General features: G+C 51.3%; 2 protein-coding genes across 2 annotated transcripts in view; one reads left to right on the top strand and one right to left on the bottom strand.

Annotated features, from left to right (window-relative positions):
- The window catches only part of FBXO15 (F-box protein 15), a 44424-nt gene extending 43168 nt beyond the window's left edge, over positions 1-1256 (bottom strand). Inside the window, 2 exon segments of the mRNA XM_032309171.1 lie at positions 28-126; positions 572-1256. Of these exon segments, the coding sequence (XP_032165062.1) occupies positions 28-126; positions 572-1137 (665 nt within the window). The 5' untranslated portion in view covers positions 1138-1256.
- A 15-nt stretch (positions 1257-1271) lies between these two features.
- TIMM21 (translocase of inner mitochondrial membrane 21) lies at positions 1272-7769 on the top strand. Its single transcript, XM_032309170.1, has 6 exons — positions 1272-2294; positions 4928-4990; positions 5089-5186; positions 7015-7088; positions 7173-7278; positions 7356-7769. The coding sequence occupies exons 1-6, from the start codon at positions 1997-1999 to the stop codon at positions 7446-7448; spliced, it is 732 nt and encodes a 243-aa protein (XP_032165061.1). The 5' UTR covers positions 1272-1996; the 3' UTR covers positions 7449-7769.
- The last annotated feature ends 10554 nt before the right edge of the window (positions 7770-18323 follow it).

Genomic DNA, 18323 nt, shown 5'->3' with positions numbered 1-18323 from the left:
CCCTCGCACTGAGAAACGAACCATTACCCGTGGAGTAAAGCTGAACATCCTCTTGGAGCGCACCTGCTGCCTCCTGCTCCCCGCCCCTCCGCATCGTGACCTTCTCCGCAACGTGACCTCCTCTCCCTGCAGAAGAAGACCCCCTCAGAACCAGGGTGCCCACGAGAAAGGAGACGGGCTCTGGACGTCGGGGCAAGAGCACCAGCCCGGCGCTCGGCCCCAAGGACGGGCAGAGGGGGACAGGGGGCTGAACACCAACGAGGGGCTGTCGAGGGGCCTGCCTGCGGCGTCTGCCGACGGGGTTTCGGCCCGAGCTGGAGCTCGGCGGGGGGACTCCGCCCTGGGCGGGGCGGCTGCTGAGACTCCCTCCCTCTCTCCCTCTCTCCCTCCCCCTCGGGCCGCCCCTCTCTCTCCGAAGAGGAGCGGAGGAAGGGAAGCGCCGAGCAGGCCTCCCGGAGGTGGAAGCGCAGGGGCTGCCCCGGGAACGCGCGCTCGCCGACGCCTCCCCGACATTCCGGGCTGCGGGCTGCGCCTCCAACCAGCGGGCACGCGCGGGAGCGAAAACTGGTACCTTCTCCTGGGGGGAGTCCGCTTCCCTAACTTACACACTCGGGAGAGGGAGAAAAGTGACTTCCGGCCCCAGAAGGAGCGAGCGGCTTGGAGGACGCGCTCTGCCCGGGCCCCTCCCCGCCCCTCCGGGGACCGCACCGGCCCGCAGGCGCGGCGCATCCGCGCGGCGGGGCGCGAGGCGCTGCGCCGAGGCTCCCAGGTCCCCACAGGGCCGAGAACTGACCGGAGGGGAGGAGGGAGGCTGTCCGGCGAAGTCGGCTGCTGGGATCGGGACTGGCGGAAACCGCACGTCTCCAGGCTGAGGGAACTTCCGCCCGCGGCTTCAGCCCTCTCCCTCACCACGAGGAGCCGCGAGCGACACGCCGCGCGGGGCCCCCGGAGGAAAGTAGGGGGAAGGGCGGCGGGGTAGTGACCCGACCCGCGGCCCCGGGACAGTCACCTGAACCCGGCGGGCCCGGCAGCCTCCCCGTCGGGCCCCGTGGCCGCGCCGACGCCTCCAGGCGGCAAACGCAGCGCCTGGAGGCCGCGCCAGTACAGCTGCAGGAGCCGGCCGCGTCCCGTCGCCATGGAGACCCAGCGGCGCGCCGGAGGCGGAGCGGCGGTCGGAGAGAGGAGCGCGCTGCCCGGCGCCACGCCCACTCGACACCGCCCCGCGTACGTAGGGGCGGGGCGAAGGGGAACGCCACCTCTCCTTCGGCCCCAGAAGCTGTTCTAGAAACTTCGAGAGCCGTGCTTCTTCACACGTCCCACGGCCTGATGCTGAGGACGCCGCCCGGCAAGCGGGCCTCTGAGTTTTGGCCACTGGCGTTGGGCACTGCGACGGCCTCGCCCCTCCCCACGTGCTGGCTCTGGGGAAGTTTGTGTTCCGCTACATCATTTGCCCATGAGGAACAGCAAAGCCGCAATCAGTTTAAAGCCGTCTCAGAGGGTCACAAGAACACCCAGCCTGTAATCGCTAATCTGATTTTCGTCAATTGCGGGATCACACCGCCCACCCGCCGGCGCCAAATACGTGCGGCGCAAGCATAGGGAACCTGGAAGGTGGCGGAGGGGCCAAGCGCGTTCTGGCCGCCTTGCACTGTGGGAGTTGTAGTCCTGATGCCTCTCCCCCGGCGGTAGCTCTGTGAAGAGTGAAGGCCTGGAACTACTATTCCCAGGACTCCTCGCGGCTTCCCAGGTTACTTTGCAGAGGCATGGCGGGTAGTGTGTGAATGTCCGTACGGAAGGTAATTAAAACACTTTAATTCGAGTAAAAAGAGCGCGGAAGGGAAGAGGAGGTGGACGAGCCTCTTTCGTGAACTAACGTTTTTGCCGAACACGCCGTGCAGAACCGCCGGCGTGAATGTGTGGCTCTGTGTGTATTGGGTAGTGAAGCTTTGCTGGACGTACTTGGCATCTTCCCAAAGCGGAGCCCTTTCCTGTGATCATGATTTGTACTTGGTTACGAGCTGCACAGTGTGCGGAGAGGATGCGCAGGTCGTCGGGGAAGCGGCTGTTCCCGCCACCCTTAGTGCTTAACAGAGCTTGCTTGAAGACTGCGCCCAGCTTGAGCTGGGGTCTGCAAGAGCGAAAGAGAACGGGGCAACCGAAGTGTCTCCTTGGAGTCGCCCAGAAGACCCTCTGGACGCAGGGGCAGAGTGCCCAGAGGGTAGGGGACGACGGCAGCAAACAGGTGTCTGTGCACAGTGAGAGAGGGGAAACCGTCGTCTCCACGTCACAGAAAGGTAACGGGAGTGATCAGTCTGTCGGCCAGCGTGGCGGGAGCTGCCAGTGTCCTTTGACACAGGTTCGGTGCTAAAAATAGAAAAACAAGTCACACAAATGGGAAGGTAGGACCGTGCGACACGGTTCAGAATTTGAGAATGTAGACCTGCGGCTTTCTTCACAGACTTAGATTTCAAAGTTGGTGTTTACATAACTTTGTTGAATTACGTCTAGAAACATTTTCTCAACTTTGGTTAGTTTTAGTGTGGAGCTGTGTCAAACTTAACCATTATTTAGAAGTTTATAATAAGTTAGTAGATTTCACAGATGCCATCTCATCTCCGTTGAGTTTCCTGTTCACTTCATCGAGGGACATTAAAACTCTATATATGAGGCACACTTCCCCAGTTTCATACAAATGAAAGTTAAAACCACATTTTCCCAATCTTAATTTCCTAATAGTCACGTCAGTACTCTTTAGAACAACGAACCACTCACGAGTATTTCTTGAGTTTCCATTTTCTCTATGCTTGACACTTGAACGGATGCTGATGGGTGTGCCAGGGAATTCCTGTACACAAATGGATGAGCACTAGTGAAGAAAAAGGTAGATACAGAGTGCGAAACAGTGAAAACACAGTAACTGTGCTACAGAGGACCAGGGAGCGTACGATAGATATGGAGTAATTGGGTGGAATGAATATGGATTATGAGGCATAATCCATAGGGATCAGCTCAGGCAGGTCAACTCAGCACTGCCCTTGAATGACTTCTGAGCCCAGATGTTGGGATAGACTCGTCATGCTACAGAATTAAATGTGTTCAAAACAGCCTTTACCCTGGGTGACATGGGCAGCAATAGAAAGAACATAGATAATAGGAAAGACAAAATGTAATTCTGTCAGGAAAAGTCAGAGTTTTCACAAATGAGCTAATGAATTTAATGTTTATTATTTTATTTCACAAATAATCTGTAAAAAAAAAAAAAATAAGTAAAAAGGAAGCAAACGGTTGAGACATCCGTGATTATACCGTGCAAAGATGACTTTTGCGAATATTTTGCTCTATGTCGTTTCGATACATACAGTTTTTGACAACATTAACCAAAACAAAACAAAACTGTAACCTATCAATGGTTTTGTAATCTGCTGAACATGGAGAACATGTACATAATCTTTCGTGCGTGATAGCCTGAACAGGGTTGGGAGGAGGATTGAAAGTGCAGCACGAATGAGCAGCCTATATGCAGAGGCAGAGGCACAAACTGTCACACAGCATGTGTCAAGTCATCTGGTTCCAGCTGGGCTACTGCTTCCACCACAGATGGGTCCTGGCGCAGGGTCCTGTCCTCCTCGGTACCGCCACTCAAAGACAACAGCCTCCCTGATGACTCCGTGAACGAGGGGGAGCAGTGTTCCCAAATGTGGGATATGTTGCCCACAGAGTCCAGGGGCACCTACCACACATCGTGGTATGGGATGCAGTACTTTCTTTCATTTGGGGTGGGGTGTCTTAGCATGCCCCATGCAGCGTACCCCTAAGAGTTGTATTTATGTGGTCAGTGAGCCCTGGATCTGTGTTCTGGGCTCACGCCCCCCCTCCCCCCACACACACACTTAGAGTGCATGTGTCCATCAAGCTTCCTGACACACATGCTCCTTGTTACTATGGGCTCTGACTAATATGGCATGAATAGAAAGGACAGATGTGCTGTTTTGCAGAATGTCCGCAGCAGCATTGTCCAAATAAAACTTAGCACGGGGATGGAAACGTTCTACCTGTATGTGGTCTCTATGGTAGCCATTAGCCACATGCGGCTGTTCGGCACTTGAAGTGTTGCTGGTGTGATTGAGAAGCTGAGTGTTTATTTAATTTTAAGTTAACTTAATTGTAAAATTAAACTTAAATAGCCATGCATAGTGTATGGTTACTGTATGGGACAGCCCAAATCCAGAAGGTCCGGGTCCCTTAAAACAAGGTGCTAACAAGTAGGAGAGCTCACGAACCCTCAGTGAGACCGTACACATACACTGTTTCCTGTGCTCCGTTCCTACACACCATTGCTGCTGCTCCTTCTCAGTAGAGACGCCGTGTCTCTGCAGGCTCCTGGTGTTCTAAGTTCGTTCCTTCCCAGCGCTCTGAGTTTGTTAGTGCTGTGTGTGCGCCCAGTAGGGCGAGGTGGCATGGGAAGTGACTTTCAGAGTCGAGGCCTGGGGGGGTATAGCTCAGTGATAGAGCATTTGACTGCAGAGTCGAGGCCTGTTTCCAGCCCTTGGGCCACAGCTGACAAAGCAAACACTTGATCTGGGAGCAGCAGAACGTGTCCAGCGCTGCCCAGACTGTAGCGTGTTTTCCTGCTGGGGGCCTGGATCACTTGTTCAGGTGTTTCTTCATCTTAGAAAGTAAAGAGTATTAAAATAATAATACCAAATAAAGTATGATTCCACAGCCCAGAACTCTGCTGAGGTTCTTTTGAAAACTTTCTTCGGGTGGTTCATGATTCACAGGGAGTCTTGGGAGCAGCCGCCCTAGAGCACATGCAGACCCGCCATGGATCCCCGATCCACATGCCCCGATTCATGCTAAGAACGCTGAAGCCGCGCGCTGCCCCCTTCGGGCCCACGTCTGACTCCGCCGTGCTCTCTCTCCACAGTGAAAGAAGCCGGAAGAGACTTCACCTACTTGATGGTGGTGCTCTTTGGAATCAGTATCACAGGTTGATCACAGCAAGTACAATAACTACCCTAAACCCTTTGTGACTTCACATTTGTCTCGTTCCTGCTTTGCTTGATCTTCTTTTTCTGTGATTTGCAGGTGGCTTGTTTTACGCAGTTTTCAAAGAACTTTTTTCTCCATGGAGTCCTAATAAGGTCTACGGGAAAGCCTTAGAAAAGTGCAGATCACACCCTGAGGTTAGTTTTCCTGGTGGAGTCCCGCACACACTGAAGATCAGGAAAAATCCCGGGGCCGAGGTGGGGGCGGGGAGCAGAACACACATACTGGTTCTGAGACTAGTGGTGTTTATATGGTAATAAAGTCATACGAGTCACACAGTTGGATTGTGATTAGGGTATTAGCTGTCTGTACTGGAAATGCTTTAGCACCACCCAGAAGTCTGTGTAGCAGTGTTTTCATCCTAATATTACAGATGGTCACTTGTCAGAGATACTAAACCCTTAGACCTTGCCAGAGTATTAAATTCCTGTGGTAAGTTCCTAGGCCTGTAAAAAACCTGATTCATGACCATGTGATCATAGCAGTAATTACTGACACTCACCGAAGGCACATTATGCACCAGGCACCACACTCAGTGCCTCGTCGTTCTTGGCTCTCACGGAAGCCGTTGGTGTCACATACTACGACTGTCCCATCGGCAGAAGGGGAGGCTCACACTCCAGAGATGAGCTAACTCGACCAAGATTGCTGCGCTGTAAGCGGGACAGCCAGGACCCAAGCGCACGTCTGTGTGACTCCAAAACTTATGCTCCTCAGCGTAGCGGGCCCAGAGCACTACCCAGGGGCAGGCTGGCGTCCGGAAAAGTCGCCCACATGCTCTTAGGGGTTTTGCCGGAAGGAGGACTTTCCGTGCTGCTTTCCCTCACAGACAGCCAGCACAGCCGTTGTACGCCAGAGTTCCTGCTCTCTGGCTGGAAAGCTTCAGCAGAGACAAATGTGACTCATTGAAATATTGGTCTGTATACCTCAGAGGAAAACCTCAGATAGCACCAAAAACTCTGGCACCTTCTCAGAGACCGAGGTGTGTGAGAAACAACTCACGTCACCCTGGGACAGGAGACGAATGATGCGCAGGTGCCTGACTGGTGTCCCTGGGGCCCTGCCCCCGCTCGCTCCCCCCATTTTCTAGTCCTGTCTGGGAGGAGACCCCAGGCTGTCGGGCTCCGGCTTCTTGCTCTCTCAGTCTGTTGATTCTTATCATCAGACTCTGGGCTGTCGGGGAACCATGGAGGAGGAGTCAGGGAAACACACCTCTGAGTAAGGGGGAACTGAGCAGGGACTAAGGAAGGCTCCAGTTACGTTTTTGGAAAGACTCCAAAGTATGTGCCCTTTAAATTCAAGAAGAGCTACATTTCCACACCATTGTCCATTTTCCCGTTAGGAATAGGATGGTTTTATGCTTCAGATCTGGCTTGTTGTCGGGTCATTGGAGGCTCCCCCGGCATCTGAAGGTGATGTGCTCCCGTGGAAGTGCTCCTGAGCCGGGGCCGTGAAGTGAGGCCCAGCCACCAGTTCTGGAAAGCGAGAAGCCTTTGGGTTTTGTTCAGTTAGCAAAAACACGTACTCGTGTAGGTTCTTCTTTGAAGAGAAGCGGTAAAGCAAACTTGTTTGGAGAGCTGGGGAGGCCTGCACTTGTTTTCTTTGACCGTCTTTAGTGACTCAGAATTGTCTTGTTCTTGTAGCTTTGAGCATTAGAGCCATGAGAATCATTTCATGAAAAATGTTCCCATATGTGTTTAAACCCTTGCCCGCCTCGTTGTGCTTGGTTTCTGTGGGAAGTAGGAACCTGCGGCAAAGCCGGGGGTCACACCACAGTCTCACTGACTTCAGTGTCTACGGGAAAGACATACTTGTCGGGGCGGTTTCTCCATCGTTGGACTTGTCGTCTTGAGAGGGTCCGAGGTTCTCGGTTTCCTTAAAAAATCACTTGGTTTCTCAGAAAATACTTCCCTGGGAAGGCCGAAAGGTGGAGGCCTTACGTCCCGCGCCGCGTCTGTCCCACAGGTCATCAGCGTCTTGGGCGAGCCGGTGAAGGGCTACGGGGAGGTGACGCGCCGCGGGCGGAGGCAGCACGTCAGGTAGTGCGCGTCGCGGGCATCTGGGAAGCCCGGGGTCGTTTCTGAAGGACGGGAATTGCAGCTGTGGTGTTTGGTTCCCGACAGTTTCATTGAGTACGTGAAGGACGGGCTGAAGCACATGCGCGTGAAGTTCTACATCCAGGGCCCGGAGCCTGGGAAGCAGGGAACCGTGCACCTGGAAGTGAAGGAGGTGCGCGGCCGCGGCTGGGCGCGGGGGGGCGTGAGCCCTGGCGACAAGTCACACCTGGGAATGTGTGTGTTTTTCAGAACCCAGAAAGTGGCGAGTATGAATTTCGGTACATATTTGTCGAACTCGAGCCCTTCCCCAGAACTATCATCATCGAAGATAATCGATCCTGAGGCGGTTGCAGGACCCCGGCAAGCACGGCTTCTGGGCAGAGGGGGCGGGGGGCGGACCCCCAGCTCTGCTCTCCCCGGCTCCCCCCGCGTCTGCGGGATAAGACACGACAGTGTGTAGCACAGAGGAGCGCCCGGAAGTGGGTCACGTCGCGTTTAGACACGCTGCCTGGAGGTTCTCGCAGAGGGCAAAATCCCGAAATAGAACATAGTCTGTGCTGTCTCTGACTCGGTCATGGACAGTATTTCTGCTCTAGTTAATATCCTCTTTCAAGATAAGAAAACTTTGTTATTAAAGTTTACACCCTGTAAATAAAAGAGTTGAGTGCTCTGTGCTTTTATGTGGTATAACTGTATAAAATCTGTGAAATAGAGTCAAAACTAACAAAAAGATGTCAGAAGCAGCTTGCTTCCATAGACCAGAATCTGACTTGAACACGTGAGAACATTGGAGGACTGCAGGAAGTTCACGGGCAAGGGCATATAAGCAAACTCCACAAGGCTTGTGGCAAGGCTGTGGTCACGGCGGGTACCCCGTCCTTCCTCAGTGAGTGGGGACTTTGTGTGCAGTGGGAGGAGCGCACGCCTGCTGGTTGGGGCGGGTGGGGGGATCTGGGCCCTCAGGTGTGCATAAGACCTCGATGTCCCGGCTAGTTAGGACGACAGGGAGAGGACAGATGCCGGCATCCGACCACAGGTGGCATCATGGAATGTCCCCATACCCTTTAGAATGGGCACCCCTCCCAACGGCCAGAGGGGCGTGGAGACCACTGAGCCCGGTGCGAGTGATGTTAGAATGCCTTTCTGGGAGATGGCAGCTCTGCTTTACCGCAAGCATTTACGGGTGAGCGGAGAAAAATGTCCCTCACAAGAGTGTAGTCACATGACTGGAGAGCATCCGTGCACCAGGAGAGATCTAGAAATGCCCTTATCTGTGGGGCACGGGGTGCAGAGGGCTGGCACGTCATGTGACAGCAGGGTTGAGGCTTTTCTCCAGTAGCGATGGAGAACATCAGAAACGAGCAGGAGTGGAAGCCCCCTGGTCTCTAGAAAGAGCTGGTAGCTGTGTGAAGAACGAGAGCCGGGGAGGAGGCCAGCACCGAGGGTATTAGGACAGTTAGACGATGAAGCTGGAGAAGGTGCTACCGTGGAGACATGGTTGGGGGCTAGGAGGACAGGATTCTGTAGCCAAGTGGGTGTAGCATAGCTCTCTGTCCGCCTGGAGTGGCCACAGTAAGAATTCGTGAAGAGAGCAAAAATGGTAAGTTGTGCGTCCGCATAAGGAGAAGCTGCGTCAGCCAGGCGGCTGGTCCAGAAGCAACAGGAGGGTCGGGTCTGGAGCTCTGAACAGAGCCGAAAAGGCTCCCCCATCCCCACAGCCTCAAGCCATAAGCTTGTTTCGGGGAAAGCACCTCCTGCCCGTGTTCCTTCATGTGGGCCTTACAGTCACAGGGGCTGACCGGGCTCCCCTGCAACTCGGGGGAGCGCAGGGCCTCATTAGTCCCAGGAGCCGGAGCCTGGACCCCTCGCGCAGGCACGCACTCTTCCCTCCCTCCAGGGCCCACGTGTGTGGGGCAAGGCGGAGTCGTTGCTACCCTCGTGGGGTTGGGAACCAACCTCCAGGAATTCCCATCGTGGTTCACCTCCCAGCCCTCACCCCGTACACACGCAACAGAGAGACAATACGCCCGAAAAACGGCCTGGTGACAGGTCGAGGGAGAACTGCTTAAGGAAATAAGCTTCCCTTCCTGCTCCATGCGATCTCCTTGTAGCCAGGCAGCACGGGGCCCGTGTGCTCGACCTTACCATGAAACCTCCAGAGCAGACACATGAGGCCAGGGCTGGCGGTGCTCCCTCCCGGGGACCCAGCACGGGAGAGTCCTCAGCGCCGCCTGTTCAAGGCTGAACCGAATAACCCACTGCCTCAAGACCCCTAACTTAATCACGACTTTGTCTAATAGGACACTCCCAGGTTCTGGGGATTAGAACGTAGACGTATCTTTGGGACCCACCATTCTGGAGGCAAATGAAAGCATCGGCCAGAGCCATCCGCTTGGGTGACCTTGACACCGGGGATTCGCCTTACCGCTGCCATTCAGCTTCCTCATCCCTCCGACGCAGACAGCAGTACGACTGCTGGTGGTTTCCACATATGCACGCTCTCTCGCTTGAATAAATAAAATCCTTTAAAAAAAAAAAGTAAATCTCAAAAGGTCAGATTCATCAAATAGAGAACCCAGACTTCATTCCTTGCCCTGGATATCCAGCCCGCGCTGGCTGCACACGGACGGTGACTTGGCAGGAGCCGCGGCATCGGGTCGTGGGAGGGGTGGCAGCACGAGGGAAGAGAAGGGTCATAATGAGCTTTGTCAGGAATGACGCTCTAGTCCCAAGAGGGGTCTCATTTATGAGAACTCATTGTTCCTGGTCACTTACTGTTCCCGCCACACGAGAAGGCAGCGGTGGGAATGTTCATTTATTTAACCACAATTGTCAGTATTGTTTTGGAGATAAGTAAACGCTAGCAACAACTAAATGCTGAGGAAGCATATGGCTTTCTGTCTGTAGAGGACACTCTGAAGGAATATATTGATTTCTTGATGAACCAAACAGGACCCCTGGTCTTTGGCACAGATGATGAAAATCAGCTGCTTTTCCTGGAAGTGGCAGGCTGCTGTTCTGACGGGTCGCCAGTAAGTGCTGTTAATTTTCCTTAGCAACAGTTGAGATTAAAACGACAAATGTAATTAAGCTCAATGTCACAGTCATTGACAGGAATTTGTGTTTAGCCTACAGATGCATGAAATGGACATAAATAGATAAAAATAATGTATGTCACTTCAGTAGTTTCAACTAATACACAGGTCGTGATGGGCTCATTATTTTTCATTTCAAAGCATTGTAAAAATGTTCATTTCTGTCCTTACCAAATGCAATTGCCTCATTATTTGTGTTATTAATACTGACTTGCTCTATTGTTAATTTATTTAATTGAGGAATGCCAGCGCGTTTGCTAAGGTCCTGTGCAGAAGCTTCTGGTTAACTGTGCCACCCGAGGCTCCGGTTCTCCAAGCTCATGCTCGGGAATAGCAGTGGGGGCATCTGATCACGGGAGCAAGTGCAGTGCTTGGCTTGATTACATCCGTCTTTGAAGTGTTCTGGATTTGGATCCTGTGGCTGCAACCCTGAGGGTGCTTCTCCAGTGGGCCACGGGATTCCTCCTAGACGGAGCGCACCTGCAGACTTGCGTGTCACGAGAGTCGGGATTCCGGTGCGTTTTGAGCTCTGAAGAATCTTTAAACAGGAGCCAAATACCTCATTATCTGGGTGACTCGGGCCTCAAGGAAATAGGGGGATGCGAAGGCTCTCGTTTAAAATCCATCAAGCACCCGGGCCCACGATTTCTCCTCTGCCGTGCCCCCTTCTCTCCATCACTACCCCGACGACTCTGTTCTCTCATCTCCCACCTCCTCCCACTCCTTCGCCTCCTCGTCTTCTGATTCTGTCCTGGACAGACTATAATAAAGACATGTCTGGCCACAGACCCTCTTGACAAACATTTATGTTCCTTCTTGTTAATTTAAATCGGGCAAGATCACTTTGTGGGTCTCACTGGAACCAGAGAGGTGAGAATGCATCTTTCCGGTTGCAGGACGTATAGGATTAGAAACAAGCCGGGATCCCGAGCACCCCATCCATCTTGTAGCGCTAACACAGGACCCCATCTAATTCTCAGGCCAGTTCCTTAACGTTTATTTCCTATTCAGGGGAGTAGGACCAGTGACTCGGTCTACTTTTCCTAAGAGAAGCAATGCAGCTTTACCATCAAACACTTCAGGGGTGGGGCTGGCTAGTCTTCACAGTGTTTCCATCGGCTGAGGCCTGGGGAAGAAATGAAGTGACGGGGCTCTACGCCGTGGGTGAAGGGAAGCAGCTGCACGTGGGGGCAGGAATGTCTGCCTTCTGCGCAAGGACCCCACAGCAAAGTCCAGCTCGTCTACAGTCACTTCTTCCCGGGGGCCACTTCTCTGCCAAGGCCCTCCCTTCTTCCTACCCTATCCTGTTGTGGTCTTCGTCCTCCCGTTTTCTCTGCATTTGGTGCTGGTTTTAGTCTCAGGATGTATGTCCTTTTGTTCCTCCACTTTGTGCCGTCGAGGCTGCTCTCCCAGGCAACCCCCCACCGCTGTCGCCCCCCGCTCACACCTGCCCCGAAACCTGGTGCGCCACTTGCTTTCCCTCCAACCCCCCACTCAGCCCACCGCCTGGGATGCAGCTTAGATAAAAGGTGGGAGGGCTGCTGATGGGGAAGAGTATTTGCTCCTTGGCTGAGGACACTGGATTTCCTTCTCCAAGTAAGGAAGTAAGGGCTCCCAGTAAGGGGAGCCATTGACAGTTTTTAAGAAAGAGACTTGTGTTACGATGATTCTGGCAGCCAACTGAAGACTGGAGTAAAGAGGCAAGACGTTAAAAGGGAGGAGAGCCTTGCTCAGAGACTGTGTGACGGTCATGAGAAGTGATAGAAATGGGGATTCTGGGGCAGAAACAGACCTGGGAGATACTAGGAAGCAGAATTTATGAGGACTGCAACATCCATAGCAGAAAGATCAGCTGAAGATGGTCTCACAGTGACATTTCTCAAAATTCACTCCATGGATTTTATTAGATTTTCTACTCTATTTTTAAAAAATAGTTGGTCAGATTTTGAAAAACGCTGAATGACATTTTAATTTTAAAACAAAGTTAAAAAGACTTTTAACTGCAGGACTTCTAAGGGCATTTATGTGGCCATTTACAATGGTCAGCATCTAAGGGAAAGTTAGAATGAAGACTTGACATTTTTTCAAGGATAGAACCTCCCCCAATAGATGCACACACACCAGCCCACAAGAACACACAGAATACATACATGTTTATGCCTCAAGGAAGAGTCACAAGAAACAAAGTCTGGAAAGCGCTACCTTGAAATGTCTAACCTTACATTTGAGGAGGTGGATGGTGTCAGAGTGGATATAAATGTTGTAACACAAGGGATAAAAAGTTTGGGGAGTAAAACTATACATTCAGCTTCGGAATCTGAAATGCTGCTGATACACAGACGTCCAGCATTCAGCCACAAATTCAGACCTCAGAAGACAGATCGGGATGGAGACACAGCTCTGGGACTCGTCCGCATAGAGACGATTCTTTAAAGATGGAAAATTAGAGACCCAGAAGGAGAGAAGAGACTGAGCAGGGGAAGGAATAAAAATACTGGAAGACACAGTAGCCAAAACCAATTCCGAATTTAGTGAAAAGCAATAGTCTATAAATCCAAGCAGCCCAGTGAGAGAGAAAACACCAGGAAAACTACACATGGGGGCCACCTGGGTGGCTCAGTGGGTCGAGCAGGGACTCTTGATTTCAGCTCAGGCCATGACCTCGGGTCATGGGATGGAGTCCTGACTTGGGTTCCGTACTCAGGACAGAGTCTGCTTGAGATCCCCCCTCTCCCTCTGCCTCCCACTCTCTCTCTCTAAAGATAAATAAAATCTTAAAATAAAAAAAAAAGAAAGAAAAGAAAAACCACACACGGGTCTGTTGGGCTTAAAACGAGGGAAACAAGTAACGAGAACCGTTTAAAACAAGCAGGGAAAAGAAGAACCTTTGTAGGAGAGGAACAAACACAATTCACCACACTGAGAGAGATCCTAGCACTGCTGGCTTCTGTGGGCTGGGAGGACCCATCGGAGCGGGGTTCAGAACATTCTGGGGTAATGATTGCAGAGATCTATGCAACGGTAAGACTCAAGAATCTTACCAACCATGTGTTCTGTCTGTAAATGATACCTCAGTTTAAAGGGGTAAGCAGAGGAGCAGAAGGAGGAAAGAGCAGGTAAGCAGAGTGGCCTGAGTGAGAAAGACCCAGGACTGGGCTGTTTCCCAGGTCGGCTGCTGCGGGGCTGGGGTCAAAGTTCCAGCAGGAGCCCGCGCTCCACCTCAAGGATACACACACCTGTACTGGCCCGGGCAGCAGGCCAATTGGATCAGCATCTGGGGTAAGGCCGGGGCATCCCTGATTTCAGGCGCTCTGGGGATTTGGTGTAAAACAGGTGTCAAAAACCTCTGAGCCAGACCAATCACCCCAACACTATTTCTCAAAACCATAGGATCATCCAAATAGTTTTAGAGCTTTCGGAAGTGGGATGGCTTCCAGGGGGCCTGCGTGCAGCCTTAGGGTCTCCGGCGGCTGCTGTCACAAATGACCACAACCTGGCTTGCGGCCACAGAAATGCAGCCCAGCAATGCCAGGCCAGGGTCACAGCACCACCCCCAGATCCCAGACGGGAACTCCTACCTTGTCTCCTTCTGCTGCTGGTGGTGGTCCGTGTCCGTGATTTCCAGCTATGTCGGTCCAGTCTCTGCCTTCCCAGTCACATGGTGCCCTCTCTGTGTGTCTGACCCCTTCTCCTCTCAGACGGACACCAGCTCGGGATTCAGAGCCATCTCTGTCACCCGGGGGGGGGGGGGGGGGGCCATCTCAAGATCCTTAATTGTACCTGCAGAAGAGTCTTCCCAAATAAAGGCACAATCACATGATCCAGATATTAGAACACAGACATCTTTTTTGAAGGGTCACCATTTAATCCACTACAGGGCCCAAGAATCTGTCATTTTTAATGGATTCCCTTCATAATATGTTTGAGTTAGAAACAATGAGCCAAGGGCACCTTCGCCACCGGCTCTCACTGCCTTAGCAAGCTCTTTGTTCTCTTGGTTTCGAGGTTGGTTTTGTCTCTCTAATGGGCTGTCTCCGTACTGGGGACACACAGATGCCCCACCGCGGGCCGCACATCTCGGAGAGAGGCGGCCCAGGGTCGCAGCTCCGCAGCTCCTTCTCCAGGACCCCGCCCTGCGGGTCCTGCCTCCTCCACGGCCACGCTGCCCCGGGTCCGCTCCCATCTGCTCGCACCGCATCTGCGCTAATTAAATAAAAACCCGCGCGCAGGTGACTCGGTTTCAGGACGTTTCCCGGCCGCGGAGGCGAGTTACTGCACTATACCTGCTGCGAGCGAATCACGTTGCCGAGAACGCAGCTGCCGCGGGGCTCCCGGGGCGCCGGAGGGGAATCGCGCTGGGGCGGGGCGGGGCGGGGCGCCAGGACCCCCTCCGGCCCAGAGCCTCCCGTGCTCCAGGCGCTGGAACTCGGAGCCAAGTGTCCCAAAGTGACAGTGTACACTGAACTGTGTGACTCACGGGTTACCCAAAACACTGGACTTGAACAGAGCGGCCTCTTTTCCGTCCTGAAAACCTGATCCGACTCCGCAGTCTCTGCGCGGTACGAGGTCGCGGCCCCCCGCGGGAACCGGCTCGGAAACACCCGGAGCGGCTCAACAGCAGATGACAGGCGCGTCCCCATCGGCTCTCGGCCAAACCGCAGCGGGATCTTCAGGTCAGAAAAACAATTGGGGCCTTTGTCCACCTTAAGGCCTTTTACAGATGTTACCATGAAGACCTTGTGACATGATCGCCGGGGAGAAATCCCACGTGTGATTTTCCTGCTTACCTGCCGTGGACTTTAGAAACACCCCAGGCTCTGTATGGGAATTGCGACATTATGAAGTTGTATTCAGAGAACCCAACAGCGCGTTACAATTCATGGGAGACCAGCCTTCGGATTTGAGCATATTTGCGGAATGAGAAGGAAGATTGACTAGTTTAATGTGCATAAAGGCTTTAGCTTAATTAGATTCTGTCTTTTGGTCAAAATAATTTACATAGCAGAAAGGAAATAAGCCCTTAGCTCTGAAGCGTTTTTAATATGCCTTTCAAAGTCCTTGTTTGAGATTATAATGAACACGATTTGGAGAAGTACTAAAGCTGTTTAGTATGTCCGCTTTAAAGCCTTGTCATAGGGTTCAAGTACATCTCAAAACTCACCGCCTGAATGCCAGGCATGATTTTTTTTCTGCTTTGAAACCTGTCCTCACACACAGCACTCAGCATGTAACATTTCTTCTTGCCATCATTGTCTTCTCTCTTGACTCTCACACTTGATTGTGATTTAAGTCCTGTTTTCCCAGCTTGGGATTGCCTGCCCGAGTAAGAGGACAGGAGGTCCCATCCAGGAGCATGAGGAGTAGGGGACAGGGTCCCGATCTCACACTCCCACTCAGGGTGCAGGACGAGGTCAGGACATTGGATTAAGGCCCACCCATGTGACCACCTCATTTTAACGTCATTACCTTTCTAAGGACACTTTCTTCAAATAAGGTCACCTTCTGAGGTTCTGGGGGTTGAAACGTCAATACATGAATTCTGAGGGGACACAGTTCAGCCCATAAAAGTAGGAGACTGTACATAAAGAATTTGGAAATAAGGTGACATCTGGACAGCAGCTTATTCTTAGAAAGTGTTTAAAAAGAAGAAGAAGAAGAGTTCTCTGCAACTGCACTTACTTGCAACTTTTCTGTAAGTTGGAGAGTGTTTCAAAATCTATTAAAGAAAAAGAGTCACCGGGGCACTGAAAGTTCTGTTAAGAGGTGGCAATTCACCAGAATGGCTTAAGGCTGTAGCACCCAGTCTCAGCTCTGCATTTAGTCAAGCTTCTTCCAAATCCTTTTCCAAGACAAGTGTTCGAGGAAGCAGACCGTCCTTCAGATAACCCACTATCAAATGTTGGCATGAGTGCTTAATATTCTGATGGAAAATGATCCTGGAAAATATAAAATATTTACAGCCTGCTGTCTGCTCTCCTCACTTGAGGAACAGGCTCATTTGTACACAAATGCACTTGGGCTTCTAGGAGCAGACGGTGCCGAGTGATAAAGACTGAAACTTCAGAAGGCAGAAGTGGGAGCGGGAAACCCAGCAGAGGGAGACAGTCCCCGTGGGGAGCGAGCATCTCTATGTTCTTGCGATAAAGAACCGGAACTGGCATTGCTGTTTAAGTCCACCAGTTACACCTCTAAATTTGAGATAAATCTCCCTCCTGTGCCCCGGAGATGTGTTACTGCACTGGGCACGCTGGTGTCATCGTTCCACAGGGCCACCAGGCAGGGATGTGTGAGGGGACATTGTGAAGCCCTCGCCTGCAGGCAGGACAGGGAGGAAGACTAGTCCGTCTAAACTATCACCACCTGCCCACTCACCGCTGTCCTGCTGGGGATTGCCGGCAGCCATTCCACTGAAACCTGCCCCTTCCTTTCTTCAGGTCCCTCTGACCCAATCACAATATCGCAATCCTCATTGACATGTGCTGTCAAGGGATCCCAGCATCCGTAGTAAGCTCTGTTTGGGTCTTCTCTAATTCATTCGCCGAGGCCATGCTCCAAAACAAGAAAACGCACGTATGTGACAAATACACACGGACCTAGGGGAAAAACCACACCCATTCATACAGACACACACAAACATTCCCCCACTTTTTAAGACCACTAGAAACCAAGCCTGCCCTGTTACATTCATAGGAGTTTTTGGTGCATTTCATGTTGACTTTTCCTTTCTGAGCATCATTATAAGTTCACAAGACTTCAAATTGTATTTGATTGAAATTTAAGGCTGTCATATTCTTTCCGATGTTCACACTGTTGTAGTTAGGTTAGCAAAAATCCCTCTGTGCTACTTTTGTCTTGATTCCACTGAGACCCCTTACATGAGAACATATTTCCAGGAACACTGGTTGTGGGGAAATAATATTAAATAATATTAGAGGTTATAATCTGGGCAGTGGGTGTGCATATGACATTGGGTGAGCAGAAATGATGGTCCTACTGTCCTTACTGGGCCACTTTTTATGATGAAGCTGGAGAAAATATTTCTCTCAAGTTGTAATTTTATTTGATTTATAGGGGGATGGAGGCAAAGGGAGACAGAGAATCTCAAGCCGACTCCACACAAAGCATGAAGCCCAATGTGGGGCTTGATCTCATGACCCTGAGGTTATGACCCAAACCAAAACCAAGAGTTGGACACTTCACTGACTGAGCCACCCAGGTGCCCCTCAGGTCATAATTTTAAATTAAATTATTTTAAATTTCATTCAATTTTAATCAATTAAAATTGAAATTAAATTAGTTTAGTTTAATTAAACATTTTAAATGGAAAAATTTTTGGTTTCTATTTTATTTCTTCAAAGACCATCTATTCTAATTTTTAAAACTCTCTCCAGAACTATATTCATAAAAACCCCCCTCCCTTTAATAAGCCCCATATTGCTCGTGAACCCCCCTTCTGTAGTCAGTGTGTCGACAGTTCCATTCAGGAAGCCCGTTGTATTTCTGTTTGTGGAATTAAAATCTGAAACCGCATACAGGACACAGACCATAGACCTTACAGCACAAGCCAATGTGCAGGGAGCTTTTTGTAGAATTGGCCCTTTCCAATTTCCATAGTCCCTTCACCACAGGAGGCTTAAGGGTAATCCCCCTACAGCTGCCATTTTGAAAACACCCCCCCCCCCCGCCAACTCCATGAGACCGAACCATAAGGTATTATCTGCTTCACAGAAATGTATAGATGAATGGTTGAAATAGACGAAAAGTATAGATAAAATGGTTTCTACAAAACCAGTGTAGCCCGTCTTACTGCTCATATGTTTTAATGAAAAGAAATGGCTTTAATGTTTACAAGTCCTTGGTAAAAATAATGTGTTGTATTTCACGAGGAGTATTTTAGAAGATCTTTTTCAGCTTGCCTCATTACACTTTAACACATACCCATAAATAAATGAGAACTTGATTCTTAGAAGAAGAGGAAATCTCTCTTCTCAAGGTGTGACAGCTGGTGGACTTGAAAGGGACGATTTACTTTATGTTATTGACTTCTTTTATTGGCTGTTCTTCTCTGAAGAAATACAAGTTGCCAATTAGGGAGGGGTGATGTGCAACACGGAAGGACTCT

The sequence above is a fragment of the Mustela erminea genome, chromosome 13 (genome assembly GCF_009829155.1).
Source record: "Mustela erminea isolate mMusErm1 chromosome 13, mMusErm1.Pri, whole genome shotgun sequence".
Taxonomy (NCBI): Eukaryota; Metazoa; Chordata; class Mammalia; order Carnivora; family Mustelidae; genus Mustela; species Mustela erminea.
The sequence above is the reverse complement of the archived record's forward strand: the minus strand, read 5'-3'. Positions and strand labels throughout refer to the sequence as shown.